Consider the following 21,848-nt stretch of genomic DNA (forward strand, 5'->3'; position numbering starts at 1 on the left):
GTTCGGTTTTCAGAACCATGTTTCTAACCCTTCATTGCTCTCTCTCATATTTATTCTTGGTCCCACTTATAAAATTAATAGTGATAGATCACACTTTACTCCATCAGTTATTAAAAAAAAAATTGAGAGGATGTATTTCTCATAGTACTATTCATCATCTTATAAGCAAAGGCAGCTATTCACACATGTATATATCCTTTTTCTCTCTACCACAAACTTTTCCTATATATATATATGAGTAGGCATGATAAAAGTTATAACATAGAATCCAATATTGATCAAGAAATAAAGGATGTCTAGTACTAACACTACAGTACTTGATTGCTTCAAACCTGATGCAAAATTCAACATGATTGATCGAAACACTGCAAATTATCATCCTAGTATTTGGAAGGATTATTTCCTTCAATATGCTTCACAATCCATGGTATATATCTATCTCTCTATATTGTTCATCATGCATGCAAATGCAATAATAATCAATATAATAGCCTTTTATACAAGTGATGATATAATTTCCTGCACTTAGCTATATCTTTTATATGGATGTAATGCAGGAATTTGATGATGAAACGAAGGCACAAATTGAAAAACTGAAGAAACAAGTTGTCAAAATGCTTGTTGATGCCTCAAAGCCCATTGCAGAAGTAGTTAACTTGATTGATTTAATCTGTCGTTTGGGGATTCATTATCACTTTGAAAGCGAGATTGAAGAAGTGCTGCAACAAATTCACAAGAATTATACCAAAAATGGAGAAATAATAATTGTTGAAGATAACCTTCGCTTACTTGCTTTGCTTTTTAGGTTATTAAGGCAACAAGGATATCACGTTTCACCAAGTATATTCCTTATACCTATTCTTTTTATGTTACTTTTATATTTTGGCTTAAAATAATCTAAATTAGTTTTACTTTATTTTACTTTCAAATATTCTTTTTAACGTTTTAGATGTTTTTAATTATTATTTTAGTTTTACTTATTTCTTCTTAATGTTTATTTTTTCTACTTGTTGGTTAATTTCTAAATTAGTTGGCTAAATTAATGTTAACTTTCTAAACATTTTCTTAAATATTTTGATTGTTGTATGGAGCAATAGCTCCAGAAAAATTATTAGAAAAATTATCCTATCATAAATATAAAAAAAATTTTAAGTTAGAATATTTATTTTTTGTTGATCAAAGATAAAGTTTGACTTTTAATTGCACAGTCACTTAAATCATCTTATAATAGTTCAAAAAACCTTTTTCAGTTCTTCTTGGTCTCACTATTTACTATAACATAGGCAATTACATAGAAGTGAAAGAGAAAGGAGAGGGGAAGGAAAAAGGAAAGAAAAAGGCCTCAGGTTGAGATTGATGGGGAAGGGAAAGTGAAAGGGAAGGTTCGGGAAAGGGTTGTGGCTTAGCGTGTTTTTTTTTTTTAATAAATACAAAATAACGTTGTTTTCAAGATTTTGATAAATAGAAATCATCTTAGAGATTAGTATAAGTTTCGGAGTGCAAGTTCGATGATAAAATTGAGTAACCATTAACTTGAAGAACCACTTTAAAATTCGAGCACAACTTTAGAGACTACTTTAAGATTTAACTCTTTGTTTCTTCTTAATGTTCATTTCTTTCTAATTGTTGTTGGTTGATTTTTAAATTAGTTCCTGAATTAATATTGACTTTTTAAACTTTTTCTTAAATATTTTGATTGTTGTATGGAACAATATCTAGATGTGTTCAACAAATACAAGGATGAGAATGGAAAGTTTAGTGAAAAACTTGTGAAGGATGTGGAAGGATTGCTAGAGTTGTATGAAGCATCTCATCTCAGAATTCATGGAGAAGACATATTAGATGAAGCTTATGCATTCACTTCCACTCAACTTGAATCCATTGCAACCCAATTGAAGCCTTCTCTTGCAGCACAAGTGAAGTATAGTTTAAAGCAATCTTTACACCGAGGTTTGCCGAGATTGGAGGCACGCCGTTTTATTTCAATATATGAACAAGATCCGACCCATAATCACACTCTCCTCACTCTTGCAAAATTAGATTTTAATTTCCTACAAAATTTGCATCGAAAAGAAGTTGGCAACATTACCGAGTAAGCTCTTTAATTTAACCACAAAACCATCCTACTTTGTTAAATAAGTTTTCAAATTCCTATCAAAATAGTCATCTTGGTTAAATGTTTATACTCTTCTACAAAAGTTCAAAAATCAAAATGTTTAGTTTAGATATATATTAAGTGTTAGTTTATTTTATTTTTGTTAAACGTTTATAGTATAAGTTAACTGTTGATATATTTTATAAAAATATTTAGGAGACAATAAAAAATAAATTTCAAGTTATCTCCTTTTGTATTTCTTAACTGATAGAATATATTAAGATTAATTAACATTGATTAAAATTATTTAACATATTTAAATATTTATATATTATAGGATATTATGTCTTTATGATTTTGATTCTCTTATTATCTATTAATGCCTTTTTATATATTGTATTATTTTATACAACTTGAATATATACAAATCATTTTTTTACTGCTTTCTCTTATTTTTTTTAACATTAACTATTACCTTTTTTTTTGCATTCCTTAATTACTGCTAAAATAATTAAGTAATATTTGATATAATAATTATGTAATTATAGATGTTATATGTATAAAATTATAAATATTAAGTTAAATAAAATAATTTTGAGTTGTTGTTTCTCCAGTATTATCAAAGTTAAACTTATTTATTTAACTAACCACACCATAATTATAACATTGTTATTGTGTTTTTGACTTTTTGTCCTTTAATTTTAGGTGGTGGAAGGAGCTTAATGTTGCTGTAAAACTACCATATGCTCGAGATAGGCTTGTAGAATGTTGTAACTGGATTTTGGCGGTTTATTTTGAGCCTCAATATTCTCAAGCTAGAAAAATGCTGATAAAATTATTTGCTCTTATGTCAATTATTGATGATACATATGATGCTTATGGAACTATAGATGAACTAAAACTTTTCACGGAGGCAATTGAAAGGTTGGTTAAAAATTATAAATAGATACTAATTTTTTTATGCTAGGTAGCTGATATTTTGAGTCCAATTTATGAATTACAGGCACTTTGCTGAGTTTTCATATTTGCGTATCAGATACATTTCGGACACGACACTCATCGGTATTCGTCCGACACGCGTGTCTGCTATGTTCAACCGTGTCTTAATAAAAAATAAAAAATTATTTTCCGGACACACTTGGACACACCTAATACCATCACGTATCAGCGTGTCCAGTCTTATTTTTAACATATATTTTTAAAATAAATTCAGATATAGTATATATTATTATTTATTAAAACAAAAAATATTTTAAATACTTGATATAATTAAATTAAGACATTAAAAATAATTAAAAAATTAATTTATATTTTAATATCAATAAAATATTAAAATATTATTATAATTTATCTAAAAAAAATACTTTATATTTTACATGTATGCGTGCTTATAAGATTTTAAAATTTGTGTGTCGGTGTATTCCGTATCGTATTGTATCTCATATCCATGTCCGTATTCGTACATCATAAAGTCCAACTAATTGATGGTGATCGTAAAAACTGAAATATTGGAAGAGAAAATAAAATTGAAGGAATTGAATGAAAATTTCATAGAATGTTCAAAATTTGAGCTTTTAATGAAAATATCATGCCTTTATTAATTTTAAAATTTGAAAGTTAATTTGGAATTAATGGTCACGAAATTTGTGGATATTGATGGTGAACTATCAAACTTTTCTAACTTGTAAAGTTTTTTCATGGTGGGATACATTACAGGTGGGATATTAGCTCCTTGGATGATCTTCCCGAATACATGAAATTAATTTATGAGTCTCTCCTCAAAAGTTTTGAAGAAGTAGAACGAGAACTTGAAAAACAAGGAAGAGCATATTGCATTAAATATTCCATTAAAGAAGTAAGACCCTTTTTTTTAACCTCTTAAAAATATATTATATTTGTTTTGTGAAGTGCATCGATCCAACTCTGTAAAATAACAAGTATTATTCATTTTAATTTTGATAACATTTGCAAAATTTATGAGATATATATCATAGGACGACCGATCAAATTTATTCCATTGAGATCTCTTAGAGCCAAACTCCAGTCAGAGCGAATCTAAGAAGAGGAGGCCAAAAATTAAATATTGTATTATATAATTTATAATATTATTTATTATTATTATTTTTAATAAAAAATTATTAATAAATGATATATTAAAATAAAAAAATCTACTAAAAATAATAATTTTATTTTTAATATCATTTATAATAACTAAAATTCTAATTTTTATCATTTATTATTATAAAGAATGTAACATGAACAATATAGATGATTTATTATGATATTTTTATATATGTATTTAAAATAAATTAATGAATAAAATATACAAAATATTCACACTAATATATAATTTATTTAATATGTTATTATTTTAATATTATAAAAAATAAATAAATATTAAAATAATTTAATTTCTATGTATATATTTTTTATTATTTAATTAGAATTTGTTATAAAAAATTAAAGTATTTTTTATATGATTTTAAATTGATTGAAGGATTAATTTACTCATCTGCATAAATAAATATTAAAAATTTAAATTCCGTCTTAGTTAAATGGGTAATTCACTTGTTTTAAATTTATTGAGTTAAAAAATACCTTAAAAAATTAGTAATAATGATTTTGTAATATAATACGTGTGGAATGGCAGCTTCAGAAGACAACCCAGGCCTATATGACTGAGGCCAAATGGTTGAATAACAAGTATATACCAACAATGGCAGAGTACATTCAGATATCAACATTATCATCTGCTTATCCATTCCTCGTGACAAGTTCTTACATTGGCATGGGAGATATCGCCATAGAAGACATCTTCAAATGGGTAACAAGTAAACCCAAAATTGTTACAGCTTCCACAATTATTTGCAGGTTCATGGATGACATTGTCTCTAATGAGGTATATTTATGTGCAATATACAAACACAACATAAAAGTTTAACTATCATATTAGGTATATATAATAATTAATTATTCGCATACAATATATATTAAAATATAAAATATACATTAAATATAAATTTAAAAATATATGTATTTATACAAAAAATAATACTAAAAAGATAATAATTTAAATTTATTTTATTTAATTTAACATCTAAAATTTTATATATGTATTTATAATTATATATTTATTATATTTAAAATTATTCATTTATTTTAATAATAATTAAAAAATATAAAATAATAAAAAAACTTTGAACTATTTTGAATTGAATTTCAAATATTTTCGCTATACAAAAATATATAGTGCTGATTTTTGTGTGCATATTGTATTTTTTGAAAGTTCAATTTATATTATAACTGAATTTTAATGTATAATTTTTTTTGAATTTTTTTCTTATTATATTTAGTCATGTGAAAGTTATTTTAAAAGCTAAATTTCATTGAACAGTTTGAACAGAAAAGAGAACATGTTACTTCAATAATAGAATGCTATATGAGAGATTATGGTGTATCTAAAGAAAAAGTCATTCAAGAATTGCAAAAGGGAGTTACAGATGCTTGGAAGGATATAAATGAGGAATGCCTGAAGCCAACCAAAGTTCCAATGTTATTTCTTACGCGTGTTGTGAACATGGCACGATTTATGGATGTGATGTACAAAGATGAAGATTGCTACACTCATGCTGAAGGAAAAATGAAGAAATGCATTGAAGCTTTGCTTGTTGATCCGGTGCCAATCGATAATATGAGAAAAAAGATATGAAACCTTTTATATATGCCTAAACAAAATCTAATAAAATTGTAAGAGAATTTTCTTATTTAATATAGAGTATTTGTTTATTTTAGTTCTTAAAATTTTTTTGGATTAAACACTTTAATCTTCAACTAAAATTAATTAACTCGTTAGTCTCCAATATTTATTAACTTTATAAATCATATTGGTTTTTGGTTCACTTTGTTTCGTCAACTCCTAATAAAATTATATTGCATAGTTATCACGTCTCATATATACGAAAAAGACAAATTAGTTTATAAATAAATTACAGTTAATTTGGTCCTTTAAAATATTATTGTCAGGCAAATTAATCCCCAAAATTATTTATTATAAGACAAATCAATCTCAAAAAATATTCATTATTAGAAAAATTATGCTATCACAAATATAAAAAGATTTTAAGCTAGAATATCTATTTTTTTGCTTATCAGAGATAAAATTTGACCCTTCAATAGTCACCTAAGTCATCTTACAACATACACTACAAGAAATTATTAGAATAGCGATCGATTTTAGCGACAGAAAAAATTGGTTGCTAATAGTGACTGATTTAGCGACCGATATAAAATTTTTAGGAACAGAAAAAAAATCGATTGCTAAATTATATTCAATGACCGATTTTAGTGACCCACAAAATCGGTCATTAGTAGCAACCGAATTAGCGACCGATAAGTTTATTATACAACTAGAAGAAAGCTAGTCGCTAAATCAGTCGCTATTTTCAAATTTGGTGACCGAATTAGCAACCAAAACAAGAGAAGAAACTACTTTGGGATTTTTGGTCACAAAATCGATTGCTATTTTTTAATTTGGTGACCAATAGAGAAATAAGGTGAAAATTTGTCTGGTCACTAATTCGGTCGCTAAGGCAATGGTCGCTAAATCGGTTGCTAATTGTTAAGACAGCGACCGATTTTAGCAACCAACATAATTGGTCACTAATAACAACCGAATTAGCGACCAACAAATTTATTATACAACCAGAATAAAGTTGGTCGCTAAATCGATAGCTATTTTTTAATTTAGCGATCGAATTAGCAACCAAAACAAGAGAAATAACTTGTTTAAAATTTTTTGTCATAAAATCGGTCATTATTTTTTAATTTAGCTACCGATTTTGTAACCAATAAAAAAATAAAATAATAAATTATTTGATCGCTAACTCGGTCGCTAATGCAATGATCGATGAATCGGTCACCAATTCAAATTAAATAATATAGTTACTGAAATACCTCCAAACCCTAACTCAATTCACCCACACCATTCATCTTCTCCAAACACTTACCGACACAGCACCGTCTTCTTCTTCGCCGCACCGTCTCCTAAGGTGAGGTCTCGTCACCGTTGGCGTCGTCTGAGTTCGCAGATCGTTTCATCGCCGTCCAAATCTGACTTTTTCATTGTCATGCCATTCTTTCCTCACCGTCGCCTCCTCTGGTCGTGCCGCCTCCTCTGCTCACTCCACTGCTGCAGATCGTCACCTTGCCGTCCAGATCGGCTGTTGCTCCTTGTCGCGCTGTTCATTTCTCACCGCCACCTCCTCTGGTAACTTCTTCTCCGGCAACAACAACAACAGTCTCTCCGGTAACTTCTTCTCAAACTAATTTATTTGTTATTCTGAAGCCTCAAATAACGATCATTTGTTGCTGGTAGAAGGATAATGTTTCTAATCAGCGCGAGTACATAGTCCACCTTCTCGCGAATGAGCAGTCTCGGCTTCAAATTCTAGATGCAACTGATCCTGTAATTCTTTGTTTCTTTCTGATTTCTCAAGGTGTAGACGAAACAGAACGTGATGTGCGTCTGAAAGCAGTGGGTGATTTAATGCATGAAGGTTTGGTCCGAATTCATAGATACAATACCATAATGTTAAGGCCAGGATCGTATAGATGATGCTGTTGAAGGTATTTGTTCTGAATTTCTAGTCCCACAAGCATATATAATTGTTTGATTTTTACTATGATTTTTCTTTTTTCTATTGCGAATTTTTTTCGTGCAAGGTGAATCCTGCCAATGAGAGAATGCTTGGAGGTGGTGGAGCTGACGGAGGTAACTGAATTTTTTTTCTTTTTTAATTTTAGAAGCTTAGAAAGATTTTGAACGCGTCTAAGTTATTGTTCTCAAATATGCTCCCTGAAATTTGAAAATGTTGAAGAAGAAGAATGGAATGGCAAATTCATCATTTTTGCTTCAGCATCTAGAATTGAGTACTTATGTATAGACAGTGTAAAACTATTTTCCAATTGAATACTTAGGTTTGCACGACTATTCAAATAGCTTGGGTAAAAGTCCAACTACATATGCAGTTGTTTGTGATTGGACGATAATGCAAAACTTTTTCAGTTGCATTCAAATTGAATCCTTAAAGTTTCAACGATGAGTTTTTCATACTTTTTGGTAAGAATTAATCTAGCAAACTAGCTACGAATGACACCATTTTATGTGACTTCCAGCTATACATAGAGCTGCAGGCCCAGATCTTCTTCAAGCTTGCCTCAAGGTTCCAGAAGTCAGGCCTGGAATCCGCTGCCCAACAGGGGAAGCAAGGATCACGCCGTCAGTTCTTATTACATTTAGAAAGCATGTTTAAAATGAAGCTTAAACTTGTGAAAATTAGGCAATAAAAAGTATGCAAAAACGGCTTTTGCTTTAAAGGGAATATATGGTAATAACAAAATAGCACTTATGTTATACTTGTGAATTGTGATACTATAACTTCTTTTGGTTATTTATTATAAACTCTTTTCTTCGTTCATGTGCACTTCACAGAGGTTTCAAGCTCCCAGCTTCTCATGTTATTCATACCGTTGGACCAATTTACCATGCAGATAATAATCCAGCTGCCTCTCTGGCAAATGCGTACATGTAGGTTTTGTAAAGCCATTCTCTGTGCAAATATTTTGTTTCAGTTTTTAATCTGAGTAAGTTTCATCCTTTTTGTGTTTTGGTTCAGTGACATTGTATTCTGAAATTGGTTTCAGAAATAGCTTGAAGGTTGCAAAAGAGAACAGCATTCAGTATATAGCATTCCCAGCCATATCATGTGGTGCCTATGGGTAGGTTCATTTTCAATTTTCACCCTGCCATCCTAAATTTTAATGTATTTAGCCTTATGTTTTGATTATGAATAATGATCATTTAGGGCTAGCCAATGTGGTTGCACCAATGATTTGCTTTTAGGAGATTTATATTTTAATTATTTCCAAGAATAAAAAGACCATTGTGGTTATTATATTTTAATTATTTCCATCAATATCTTGGTTATTATATTTTAATTATTTCCATCAATATCTTGGCTTCTTTTTAATGACTAGGTAGTGGTCTTTTATACTAGAAATGGTTGAGCATTTTATGATATTTTTAGTGTAAATGGGCTGATTAGTTGGGATGAGTTGAGCTGAACCCAAATCCGGCCTAATTCTTTTTATTTTTAACTAAGCCATTTAATTAAGCATGGACACCTATGAACCTTGCATTCTGTGCATTGTGTGGAATCATTAGTAAAACTGTTGGAGGTTTACTTGGTTTAATGACATTCTTCATCATTCCACTAACTTCCTTTTGTAGCATTGCGGCCCTGTTCTCATATTTTAGATCCTATTTATTACATATTCAGAGCATTATTATTTTTTATAAGTAACTATAAAGGATATAAAGAATGATGGGATCATATATAATGCAGCTGTGAAGTTTAGTTATAAGTGCTATGAATCTGTTATGTTTGTTAATTAAGTTGTACTAGCTAATACAGCAGCGGGAGAATAAGTCAGCACATAGTCATATATATGTGGAGAGTCATTGGCAGTGTAACTTAGATTTGTATCATTGCTTTTTATTCATTCTTGAATTCCAAGTTTCCTTTTCTTTCCATGTTCTGCTATCTGCTATGCTTCTTCAATGGATAATAATCATTTTGGTTTTGAAATAATGTATATCATGAATGTGTCAATTCAGTTCTTGAAAAGTTAAATAAATATAATATCTTATAATTGTTATATAATATATGCATGAAATCAATTAAAACAAATCGTGTACTCACCAAATAAGGATGGTTTAAAGACTGGAGAAAATCATGAGTCCAAAAGTTTGGTTGGTAATTAGCTGAGTTTCTTTGAAGAGCATATGGGGTAATTAGCTGTATATGCTTCCGTTAAGTATATATGCTTCCATTTGTTTCATTATTGCTGTTGTTTTGTAGCAAATTTCTACTTAATCAATGTTTAAAATCGCAGTCTGCATTGCTACATTCGCAGCCTAAGTCAACAGTTGGAACACCAGCATATATTGCTCCAGAGGTTTTGTCTCAAAAGGAGTATGATGAAAAGGTATTCAAAGTTATTTGGAATTCGCAAAGAGTAATATTAGGAAATTAACTTTTTTTTAGCATCGGCCAATTCTTTTAAAATTATTTTTAGTCTTGATAACTATTTGGTAATTGTGCAGATTGCAGATGTTTGGTCATGTGGGGTGACTCTGTATGTAATGTTAGTTGGAGCATACCCATTTGAAGATCTAGAAGATCCTAAAGACTTCAAAAAGTCTATTGGGTTCAGGTCTTATTCATAACTTACTAGTTTTCCTTCCATGATGATTAACAACACAAAGTGGTTGTAAAGTTTAAAGTCTTGCTTTGTTGGCAGAGAATAATGAGCGTGCAGTATTCTATACCTGATTATGTGCGTCTTCCTTCAGAGTGTAGGCATCTTCTCACTCGCTTGCCAATCCAGCCAAGGCAAGTATTATATTAGTCTATAGATGTTGGATACTATAGTTTGAGATTTTATACTCTATAAATGTGTGATAGAATGCTTAGAGTTAGATTCTATTGTATTGTATTGTATACTAATCATTAAATAAATTATATGTGATGGTTTTTAAAGAGGATTACTATTTCGGAGATAAAACAGCGCACATGATTCTTGAAGAACTTGCCTAGAGAAATAATTGAGGTTGATAGAAGAATCAACTAAGAAAGTGGGGCAAAATATTACGTGAATCAGCCAAGTGAAAAATTGCGTCATCAATCAACCAAATAACATCTCTATGTAATTCGAATGAGCTAAATTCGAACTATATTTGTATATAATTCGAATCTATTCAATTCGAATTATACAAGAACACAAATACACACTAATTCAAATCTATACGATTCGAATTACAAACAAGCATAATTCAAACTAGGTTAGTTCGAATTATACATGTGCACGCTTCCCCAAGTAATTTGAACCTAGTTGATTCAAATTACTCCCATTTTGTATCTAGTGGTAATTTGAATGTGGTTCATTCGAATTGTCTTGAATCCGGCTATATAAGGAGTTCGAATTCCCTTCATTCGAATCAATTTTTCATTCTCATCCCCACCAAATCCCAGAGAAAACGACCCTGATTCGCTCTGACAAAAAGACTCGATCAGAATACTCAACAACCAATGGGGGACGATCCGGAAAGGCTATATCAGTTAGATAGAGTTGCTCATATAGTCGGGGTCATCAACGACAAGGTTAGAAGAAAGAAAATTTTATGCTAGTGGTTTATTTGAGTTACTGGTTTTGTAGGCGGTTTATGTTAGTGGTTTATGCTAGTTGTATTGCAAGTGGTTTATTTTAGAGGTTTTGCATGCAGTTTTGTAAACGGTTTATGTTAGTGGTTCATGTTAGTGGTTTTTGTTAGTGGTCTTGTATGCGGTTTTGTTAATGACTTATGTTCGTGGTTTGTGCTAGTGGTATTGCATGTGGTTTATTTTAGAGGTTTTGCATGCGGTTTTGTTAGCGGTTTATGTTAGTGGTTCATGTTAGTGGTTTTTGTTAGTGGTTTTGTATGCGGTTTTGTTGATGGTTTATGTTAGCGGCTTATGCTAGATGAATTGCATGTGATTTATTTTAGAGGTTTTGTATGTGATTTTGTTGGCGGTTTATATTAGTGGTTCATGTTAGCGGTTTATGTTAGTGATTTTGCATGCGGTTTATATTAGTGGTTTTGTATGCAGTTTTCGTAAGTGGATTTGCATGTGGTTTGTTAGCGATTTAAGCATGTGGTTTTGCTAGTGGTTTATTATGTTGGTTTGGCATGTAGTATTTGTTAGTGGTTTCCATGAGTGGTTTCTGTTGGTTAGTGGTTTTGTAAGTGGTTATAATTATGCGGTCCATGTAATGTGTAGCCCCAGCGATGCATCTCGAGCATGCGGCGGCAGCAGGATGCGATTCGATGAGAGGTACGTTTCGTACTTGCAGATGGCCGGATTATACCATCTTGCGAGACTGAACGATAGATGGTTCCGATTAGATAAGCTCCTTGTCAGTGCCTTCGTCGAGCGGTGGCGTCCGGAGACGCACACATTCCACATGCCGTTTGGAGAGTGCATGATCAAACTTCAGGACGTGGCGTATCAGTTGGGGTTGCCAGTGGACGGGCATTATGTCAGTCGTTGTTTGGCAGATTTCCATATATATACATCCAGGGTGGTCGTCTGGCTTGGGGTGTGCTTCCAAGAGTTGCTTGGCGTGTTATCTCATGCGAACCAAATTCAGAAGTTCGTAGTGAAAGGCACTTGGTTCCAGGAGACTTTTGGTGAGTGCTCCGCCGGAGCCGATGAGGAAACAGTGAGGCGCTTTGCTCGTGCCTATATCATGATGTTGTTGGACACCCAACTGTTTGTCGACAAGTCCGGCAACCGTATTCACATCAGATGGCTACCCTACATGGCTAGGGTTGAGGAAATGGGTGGCTACAGTTGGGGTTCGGGAGCAATAGCATGGTTGTATCGCTGCATGTGCCGAGTGGCCAACAGACATGTGGTGAGTTAGCTGGCTCTTTACAGGAAAGCGCCAAAAGATCCAGGACTGAAGTAACTGTAAAAGGCCAGCTAACTTCACCACGTGTCTGTTAGCCATTTGGCACATGCAGCGATACAACCATGCTAGTGATGTCGAACCCTAGCTGTAGCCACCCATCTCCTCAAGCCTAGCCATGTAGGGTAGCCATCTGATGTGAATACGGTTGCCGGACTTGTCGGGAAACAGCTGGTCGGGAAACAGCTGGTTGCCCAACAACATCATGATATAGGCACGAGCAAAGCGCCTCACTGTTTCCTCTCCAAAAGTCTCCTGGAACCAAGTGCAGTTCATTGCGAACTTCTGAATTTGGTTCGCAACACGCCAAGCAACTCCTGGAACTACATCCAAGCCGGACGGCACCTTGGATGTATATATGGAAATCTGTCAGGAACCCACTGACATAACGTCCGTCCACTGGCAACCCCAACTGGTACGCCACGTCCTGAAGTGTGATCGTGCACTCTGCGAATGGCATGTAGAATGTGTGCGTCTTCGGACGCCACCGCTCGACGAAGGCACTGACAAGGGGCTCATTTAATCGAAACCATCTATCGTTCAGTCTCGCAAGATTGTATAATCCGGCCATCTGCAAGTACGAAATGTACCTCTCATCGAGTCGCATTCCTGCTGCCGTCGCATGCTCGAGATGCATCGCTAGGGCTACACATTACATGGACTCCATAATTAGAACCACTTACAAAACCACTGACCAACAAAAATCACTTATGAAAACCACTAACAAATACTACATACTAAACCAACATAATAAACTACTAGCAAAACCACATGCTTAAATCGTTAACATAAACCACATGCAAATCCACTTACGAAAATCGCATGCAATATCACTAACATAAATCGCATGCAAAATCACTAACATAAACCGCTAACATGAACCATTAACATAAACTGCCAACAAAACCTTTAAAATAAACCACAAACAATTCCTCTAGCATAAACCGTTAACGTAAACTATCAACAAAACCGCATACAAAACCACTAACAAAAACCACTAACATGAACTACTAACATAAACCGCCAACAAAATCGCATGCAAAACCTCTAAAATAAATCACATGTAATACCATTAGCATAAATCACAAACATAAGTCATCAACAAAACCTCATACAAAATCACTAACAAAAACCACTAACATGAACCACTAACATAAACCGCTTACAAAACTGCATGCAAAATCTCTAAACTAAACCACTTGTAATACTACTAGCATAAACCACTAACATAAACCGCCTACAAAACCACTAACTCAAATAAACCACTAGCACAAAATTTTCTTTCTATTTACCTCGTCGTTGATGACCCCAGCTATATGAGCAACTCCATCCAACTGATATAGTCTTTCCGGATCGTCCCCCATCGGCTGAGTATTCTGATCGAGTCTTTGTCGGAGCGAATCAGGGTCGTTTTCTGTGGGATTTTGTGGGGATGAGAATGGAAAAGTGATTCGAATGAGGGGATTCGAACTCCTTATATAGCCAGATTCAAGGTAATTCGAATGAGCCCCATTCGAATTATTACTAGATGCAAAATGGGAGTAATTCGAATCAACTAGGTTCGAATTACTTAGGGAAGCGTGCACATGTATAATTCGAACTAACCTAGTTCGAATTATGCTTGTTTGTAATTCGAATCATATAGATTCGAATTAGTGTGTATTTGTGTTCGTGTATAATTCGAATTGAGTATATTCTAATTATATACAAATGTAGTTCGAATTTAGCTCATTCGAATTACATAGCGATGTTGTTTGGTTGATTGATGAAGCAATTTTCTACTTGGCTGATTCACGTAATATTTTGCTTTCCTTGGCTTAATTGGGTGTTTTGCCTAAGAAGGTGTGAAGGAGGAGGAGCAGCGACCAAGCCGGTGTTGAATAAATCATGTGTATAGTCAAAGAGGCAAGGAAACCATATCCAAGATTAAAATTGGATTCTGAAGATGCTGAAGCTAAAGAGGGACTTAATGTTAGTTGAGACTTGTGGAACCTCTTTCATCCTTAAATTAATTGTTATTGTCTATAATTTCTCTTGTTTTAGGGTTGTGTTTTATAAGTCAATACAATAATTACTAATTACTATATGAATTGAATGTTGTGATGCTAAAAATATCAATGTTGTAAACCTCGTTCTATATCGGGTCATCCCCATCAGAACACAATTAGGATTGTAATTGTAACAAAAATAATTAACATATTGTAAAATCTTTTCTATTTCGATATAGATATTATGAATATTTTTTGTATTTATTTGAAAAATTGATCTATGTTTGATTCTTTTTATATTTTGTTGAAATATAATTATTTATAAAAATCAAGTTTTAATAGTGGTATATGTGAAATTAGTAAAAATCTATAATTAAAAAATCAGTAACAGTGAACGATTTAGCTATCGATTTTAGATTTTCATATTAGACATCAGCGACCAATTTTATCAGCAACCGATTTAGCGACAAAAAAAGTGGTCGCCATTTAGCGACCGGTTTTATTAGCGACTAATATCGTTTGGTACTAGTTTGGTAGCACTGGTTGAAAATTGGTCGCTAACAGTTAGAGACCGAAGTTGGTCGCTATTTTTAAATTAGTGACCAAGGTTTTAGCAACCAGCAGAATCGGTCGTTAAGGGTTTAGCGACCGATTTTCAAGAAAAATTGGCCGCTAAATCGGTCGCTATTCTGATAATTTCTTGTAGTGATAGGCAATCACATAGAAGTGATTAAGACAAACTACAAGAAGATTAAGAGGGAGAGTGAGGCAAATGCTAAAGAGATTGGACAAGATAATATTAATGGAGTTTCACCAAAAAGTGATGAAAGAACACAGGGAGCCGTCATTAAAATTGGAGCATAGGGAGTAATAGTTGAGACCGGAACACAGGAGGAGCTCATGACAGTTAACTACTAGTAACATGAAGCATGTTGGGGCTAGAACTTAAGGACCTCAACTTCAAATTCCAATAACAACCAACAAAGCATGAAATCCACAAAATGAATGTCTATGTCTTATTTATTGCGTCTTGAATAGTGTAAGAGACTGCTTCCAACTCAAAACTTATAATCCAAATCACACTTGTACAAGAGAGTTTTGATCTAGTCTGGTGTATAAGAATTGGGTAACAGTTAAATTGGAGAAGAGGCTTAATACGAGCCCAAGTACCAATCCTGGTCCAATGGAAAAAATTATGGATGATGAAGGGGTGATTGGGCCGAGTAATTCAAGTTCGCAGCAGAAGAACAAAAGGAAAAGGAGGCAGCCAGTTTGGATGAAGGACTACGAAGCGTGAAGGAATGCGTAGCAGGGGAATAATGCTTGAGACAATAGCAAAAGTTAGTTATGTAACCACCTAGTGGAGAGAGTTATATATAGCAGGAAATGGAGTCACAAAAAGCATGGCGAAAATATCATATATCTTTGAGGAGTCTCCCGTACTCAAAAAGGGAATTATTGTCTTATCTTCACCGTCCATATAATTCACATATATTTCTGTTAGTTCTTCTTATTTGATGTTATTGCTTATTATTGTGATTCTCTGTGTTAATTGTTGATTCTAGAATTATTTTATTGGTTCATTGCCAAGGAGTACCAAGTGGAGTACCAACTGGTGCTTTCGTTGAGAGGCCAACAACGACGGAAGGAACTCACCTAAATCGGTTGGAGGAGCTCGCTCTCTCTAACAAGAACGAAGTTGCGACGTTGAGTCGGAGGCTTGTTAAGGCTAATGAGCGCATTGCGGAGACACAATCCCAGCTTACTATCATCGAGAAACTTCTCCGTGAGAATATGAAGTTAAAGACCAAGAGAGATGATTAGATTTAGCCAAGGGAGGAATCAGTGATTGGTTCTATTTCGGGATCACCAAGCCCACGCGGGGAACCGCGCTGGCCACACAAGCTGAAGGTGGCCGACTTGCCTACGTTTAATAGACAGGGGGTAGAAGACTGGGTCTTCAGAGCTTATCAGTATCTTGAAACTTTTGACATTCCCGTTGAGTAGAGAATCCATGTACTTTCCTTCCATCTCGTCGGAGCTGCATACGGATGGTATCGTTGGGGAGTCAACAATAACATTGCTTACACCTAAGAGACCTTTCTTGAAACCTTAAATTCTCGTTTTGCTCAGAGCGTCTTCTATGACTACCGCATCACCCTCAAGGAGCTAAAGCAAGAAGGATCTGTGGAAGAATACCAATGTCAGTTTGAGGGGCTCAGCAACCATTTGACTGGGCTGAGTGAGGAGTGGATCATAGCCCTCTTCATTGCTAGACTTCAAGAGCATTTGAAGTGTGAATTGTTACTGGCCCACCCCAGTTCATACATCCAAGTTGTATCCATTACTAAAATGCATGAACAAAAACATGCAGTGACTCTGGACCTATCCAAGAGCAATGTAATCCGGTACAATCCGTCAGCCACTGCTCCGACTCGATTTGCCCTCAACAAGACCCTAAACTCGGTTAGCCCCAACCCAAGAACTGTAACACAGAATTCCACTCATGCCACTTCTGCATCAATCGTATCGCAAGCTTCTTCTCCTTCACCCAAGATAACCCTCATTCCATTCAAGAAACTTACTGCTGCTGATATCCGCGAGAGAAGAGAAAAAGGGTTGTGCTACTATTGTGACGAAAAATATGCGTCAGGCTACCGTTGTAAAGCTGCTTACCAACTCTTGGTGGGTGAAGATGAAGTCTGTGAGTTGTTACAAGAGAAGGCGGAGGGAGAGCCTGGTGACTCTGGTTCTGATTTCGAAGATGAAGGGAATAATGATGAGCGTTCGACTCCGAGAATAAGTCTCAATTCCCTGGAAGGGGAGTTTCACCCTAAAACCCTCCGCATTCGAGTCACTCATGGGAATCATCCTCCGCTGATTTTGATTGATGAGGGCAGCACTCATAACTTTGTAAAGTGTTTGGTGGCTTGAAAGTTGAATGTTCCTCTCACACCAACTCTGACCTTGCAAGTGATGGTGGATAATGGGGATTCCATCCATTGCGGGGTGAAATGCGTGGGGTTAGCTCTCTCAGTGCAGGGGTATGACTTTACAGTGGATGCATATGTCTTGGATTTGAAAGGAGAAGATGTGGTTCTAGGTGTATACTAGATGATGAGGCTTGGAACCATTCGGATAAATTACATGGAATTGTTTATGAAGTTTAAGGCCTCTGGCAATTGGGTGATTTTCAAAGGTAAGAGGTTGTTAAAGGAAGCTAGCCTCAACTGTAGAGAACTAAGAAAATTACAGGAGAGCAAAGTTATTGCGTCACTATTCCACTTAGAGGCTGTTGATTCTGGAAACAATAAAGAGGAGCTTAGGACTGATGATGATGAAGTTCAGCAGATACTCAAGAACTTCGCAGGGGTCTTTGAGGAGCCAATACAGTTGCCACCGCCGAGGATGGTGGATCACTCTATTCATTTAGTACATGGGAATGCGCCGGTGAGTACATTAGACCGTATGGATATCCCACTTTTAGAAAGCAGAGATGGAAAGACTTGTTGATGAGATGCTATAGGTAGGGGTCATCAGGTATAGCCAGAGTGCCTTCTCAAGTTCGGTCTTGCTTGTGAAAAAGAAGGACAGAGGCTGGAGATTCTGCATTGACTACCGGGTTTTGAATGCTATAATGCTAAAAGATAAATTTCCAATGCCAACCATAGATGAAATATTGGATGAATTGCATGGGACTATTTATTTTTCTAAAATAGACCTGAGGAGTGGCTACAATTAGATTAGAATGCGGGAGGAAGACATAGAGAATACAACTTTTCAGACACATTGGTCACTATGAATTCGTCGTGATGTCGTTTGCGCTCACGAATGCAGACCTTCCAAACGACGATGAATCAAAATTTTCAGCCTTACTTCAGGTGCTTTATTACGGTATATTTTGATGATATCCTGGTATATAGCAGATCGAAGGAAGAGAACATGGCACACTTGAGTCAAGCATTGCAAGTTTTGCGTGATAATCAATTTTTTGCAAAAAAAAGATCCAAGTGCTCATTCTTCCAACAACAAGTTGAGTACTTGGGGCATGTTATAACAGGGGCTGGAGTTTAAGTTGACCCCACAAATATAGAATCAATTCTTGCGTGGCTGGTTCCAAAACAGTAATACAATTTCGAGGATTCCGCGAGTTAACCGGCTACTACCGAAAATTTGTGGCGAATTATGCTCGGTTGGCTTTTTCCTTGACTGAGTTATTGAAGAAGAATGCTTTTAATTGGACATTGGAAGCACACCAAGACTTTGTCCAATTAAAGAAACTTATGACCCACACACCGGTTCTTGCACTACCGAATTTTCAAAGCCATTTGTGATTGAGATGGACGTGTCCAGCACGGTTGTCGGAGCAATTTTTTGCAAGAGAGTCATCTTGTGGCTTATTTTAGTAAGAAGCTTGGGTTTCGGTTAGCACATGCCTCAGCTTATGTAAGGAAATTATATGCAATGACTCAGGCAGTAGTCAAGTGGTGGCACTACCTTTTGAGACAAAAATTTACTATTAAGACTGACCACCAGGGACTTCAGGAGCTCTTGACACAAGTGATCCTAACCCTAGAGTAGCAGCACTACCTTTCTAAGTTGCTTGGATATAATTTTGGGATTGAATTTTGACCAGAAAAATTCAATAAGCCAGCTAATGCCTTATCAAGACAAGATGAAGAGGGTGAGAAATTTCACTTCCAAGCTTTCTTAGTTGTTCAGTCATCCATTATTTATATATATTATTTACCTCATGTATATATTATTTCTATCTTATATATATTATTTACCTCAACAAATATCCTTCAATTAGCATCATTATTTAATAATATTTACCTTGATTCCTTCTCTTGGCCAAATGCCATAAGGAAACAAAAGGAAAGAAAGCCAAATGTGGCTTATACATGCATATACTTTTCCACTCATTCAACCAAATCTTAACATCCACAACTCTTATCAATCCTCATCAATTCTAATACCAACAAAATCATCAACAACACTATCAACCATTATCCATATCCATCACATTCATTATTCATCTATTCATCATCATCAAAACTTATAAATCCTCCTCAATTGTCATCAATATCAATAATCATTTTAACTTCACATCAACATCAACAATCAATTTCAATCTCAAACATCATCATTATACACCACATTTCATTTACATACATATCAAATCTCCTTTCAATTAATCACACATATCCAAAATTCCATATCATCATCAAACTAACAATTTACATTCAATTAAACATTATCCCATTCAATCTTGCTATCTCAAAGGCCACTAGCCTAAATTGCCCACATCATATATTAGCTAAAGGAAATCAAAATCATACATTAACCGATTTCTACACAAGTACAATTTCACCAAATTGATTCCAAGTAAGTTCCACAAAACTTCAGCCCCACAACCTTAATTCCAAGAGCTACAATTCTTCAATTCAGCACTAATCAACACTAATTCAAGCTATAACCATACAAATTACTGAAAAATCAATCCTAGGATTCATAAGAATCAATAATCCATATGGATTTAGGGCATTCTTATCCTACCCAATGGTATTAGGGATAAAATCCACCAATATTCCAATGCTAAATCACTCATAAACAACTAAAATCACAAAATCTACTAAAAAACCAAACCTAAAAACGCAAAATATGTTAGGACAGAAAACTGGAGCATGAAACACGAGTTCTTACTAGCAAAGCTTAGTTAAGAATGACGGGCTCGACGAGATATTCGCGTAGCCGCAAACGACATACAAATCGGAGCATTATAACTCAAGTTATAGACAAATAAAGGAGGAGATAAATAGTAACATAACCTTCTTCTCTTCTCCATTCAATGCCCTTCACTTCCATTTTGTGTGCAAATGAGCTCAAAGCTCATTAAGTGTGTGTTTATATGTTGGGCCTTGTGTTCAATTTGAGTTCGGTGCAACCCGTTAAGTGTTTTGGTCCGTTTGGCCCAATTTTAGGCCAAAATCTTTAGAATTAGTGCCTAATTTTTAACTCTAATTTATTTTTATCTTTCCAAATTAATAAATTCAATTGCCAAATTTTATTTTCCTTATACGCGGTACTAGACAGACTAGAGCTGGTACTGCTGGCTAAACTACCAGTATGCGTTTTTATGCATATTTTCTGCAGAAAATTATATTTTCCCATTCCAAAAAATTTACTAAATTCAAGTCTCACCTTCAAAATTTCTAATTATCACTTTTAAATTTTTGAACCTAATCCGAAAAATTAAATTATTATTTTATTTTATCTAAGCGGTTGATTTAGTTCAGATTCTTATATCTTTAACTAATCCTTCTAATATTTTTCTATGCTTTGAAGATCCCTTTCTCACAGTTCCATGGATCACTCAAAACATGTCTCACTTAGAAAAATAACACAGTATACCAACATGACATTGATACATCATCAAGACCTCAAAACATTAGTGAACTAGGCCTTATTAATATAGAGCATCAAGGAATACAAATCTTCACATCTAAACCACCTTTCACCACATTTACAAACTAGGCACTCGACTCGAACAAGAAAAAGACCAGCATATTTAGATGATTTTTACTGCATGACTGCATTATCTGTAGGGGTGGTAAAACGGGCCAGCCCGTCCCAACCCGTCTCGCCCCGCCTAGGCCCACACTATAAACGGGGAGGATTGGTCTGCCTTACTAACTAAAGTGGGTTCAAAATGCTAGTCCACCCCACTTTATGGCGGAGTGGCGGGCCGGCGGGTTAGCCCGTTTGACTTTTTTTGTTGTTGAAAAATAAAATTTATTAAAATTAATCAAAAAATAATAATTAAAAATTAAAAACAAACAAAAAATAGTTAAATTATAATATAAATTTTTTTACTTTTTTTTTAATTTTTAACTTCAATAAAATTGTTCAAAATAATATTTGTCAATAGAACTATCTTTATTTTAAAAAATAAGTCACATAATTTGAGCATATATACGAAATTGTAAAATAAAATAAAATAAAATAAAGTTAATAACTAAAAGAAGAATAAAAATAAAAATGAAAAAAAGTGTTTGAAAATTATATAATTATTAATTTTGTAATAGTAATCACTCTTTTTATTTAATAAAAAAATAAAAAATAAAAATTCTTGGCCCAACGGACCGGCCCGTCCTGTCCCGCCAAAATCTAGTCTGACCCGTCTTTTTAGCGGG

The 21,848-nt window shown here is 34.1% G+C and overlaps 2 protein-coding genes across 8 annotated transcripts; both read left to right on the forward strand.

Moving 5' to 3' along the window:
* The first annotated feature begins 254 nt into the window (after positions 1 to 254).
* LOC130946096 (probable terpene synthase 2) lies at positions 255 to 5,804 on the forward strand. Its single transcript, XM_057874775.1, has 7 exons — positions 255 to 427; positions 558 to 840; positions 1,720 to 2,092; positions 2,801 to 3,019; positions 3,812 to 3,950; positions 4,746 to 4,994; positions 5,490 to 5,804. The coding sequence occupies exons 1-7, from the start codon at positions 293 to 295 to the stop codon at positions 5,802 to 5,804; spliced, it is 1,713 nt and encodes a 570-aa protein (XP_057730758.1). The 5' UTR covers positions 255 to 292.
* A 1,265-nt stretch (positions 5,805 to 7,069) lies between these two features.
* LOC130943294 (uncharacterized) lies at positions 7,070 to 11,950 on the forward strand. 7 transcript variants are annotated; one of them, XM_057871097.1, is made up of 10 exons: positions 7,070 to 7,400; positions 7,591 to 7,720; positions 7,817 to 7,865; positions 8,270 to 8,372; positions 8,586 to 8,681; positions 8,798 to 8,872; positions 10,049 to 10,141; positions 10,260 to 10,369; positions 10,457 to 10,548; positions 10,697 to 11,950. In XM_057871097.1, the coding sequence occupies exons 2-8, from the start codon at positions 7,706 to 7,708 to the stop codon at positions 10,285 to 10,287; spliced, it is 459 nt and encodes a 152-aa protein (XP_057727080.1). In that variant the 5' UTR covers positions 7,070 to 7,400; positions 7,591 to 7,705; the 3' UTR covers positions 10,288 to 10,369; positions 10,457 to 10,548; positions 10,697 to 11,950. The 7 variants fall into 7 exon arrangements, with proteins under 7 accessions (XP_057727080.1, XP_057727079.1, XP_057727082.1 ...); XM_057871096.1 differs by lacking the exon at positions 10,697 to 11,950 and having other exon boundaries at positions 10,457 to 10,686; XM_057871099.1 differs by lacking the exon at positions 10,697 to 11,950 and having other exon boundaries at positions 10,070 to 10,141; positions 10,457 to 10,686.
* Positions 11,951 to 21,848: the final 9,898 nt, after the last annotated feature.

The sequence above is a fragment of the Arachis stenosperma genome, chromosome 8 (assembly GCF_014773155.1).
Source record: "Arachis stenosperma cultivar V10309 chromosome 8, arast.V10309.gnm1.PFL2, whole genome shotgun sequence".
Lineage (NCBI taxonomy): Eukaryota > Viridiplantae > Streptophyta > Magnoliopsida > Fabales > Fabaceae > Arachis > Arachis stenosperma.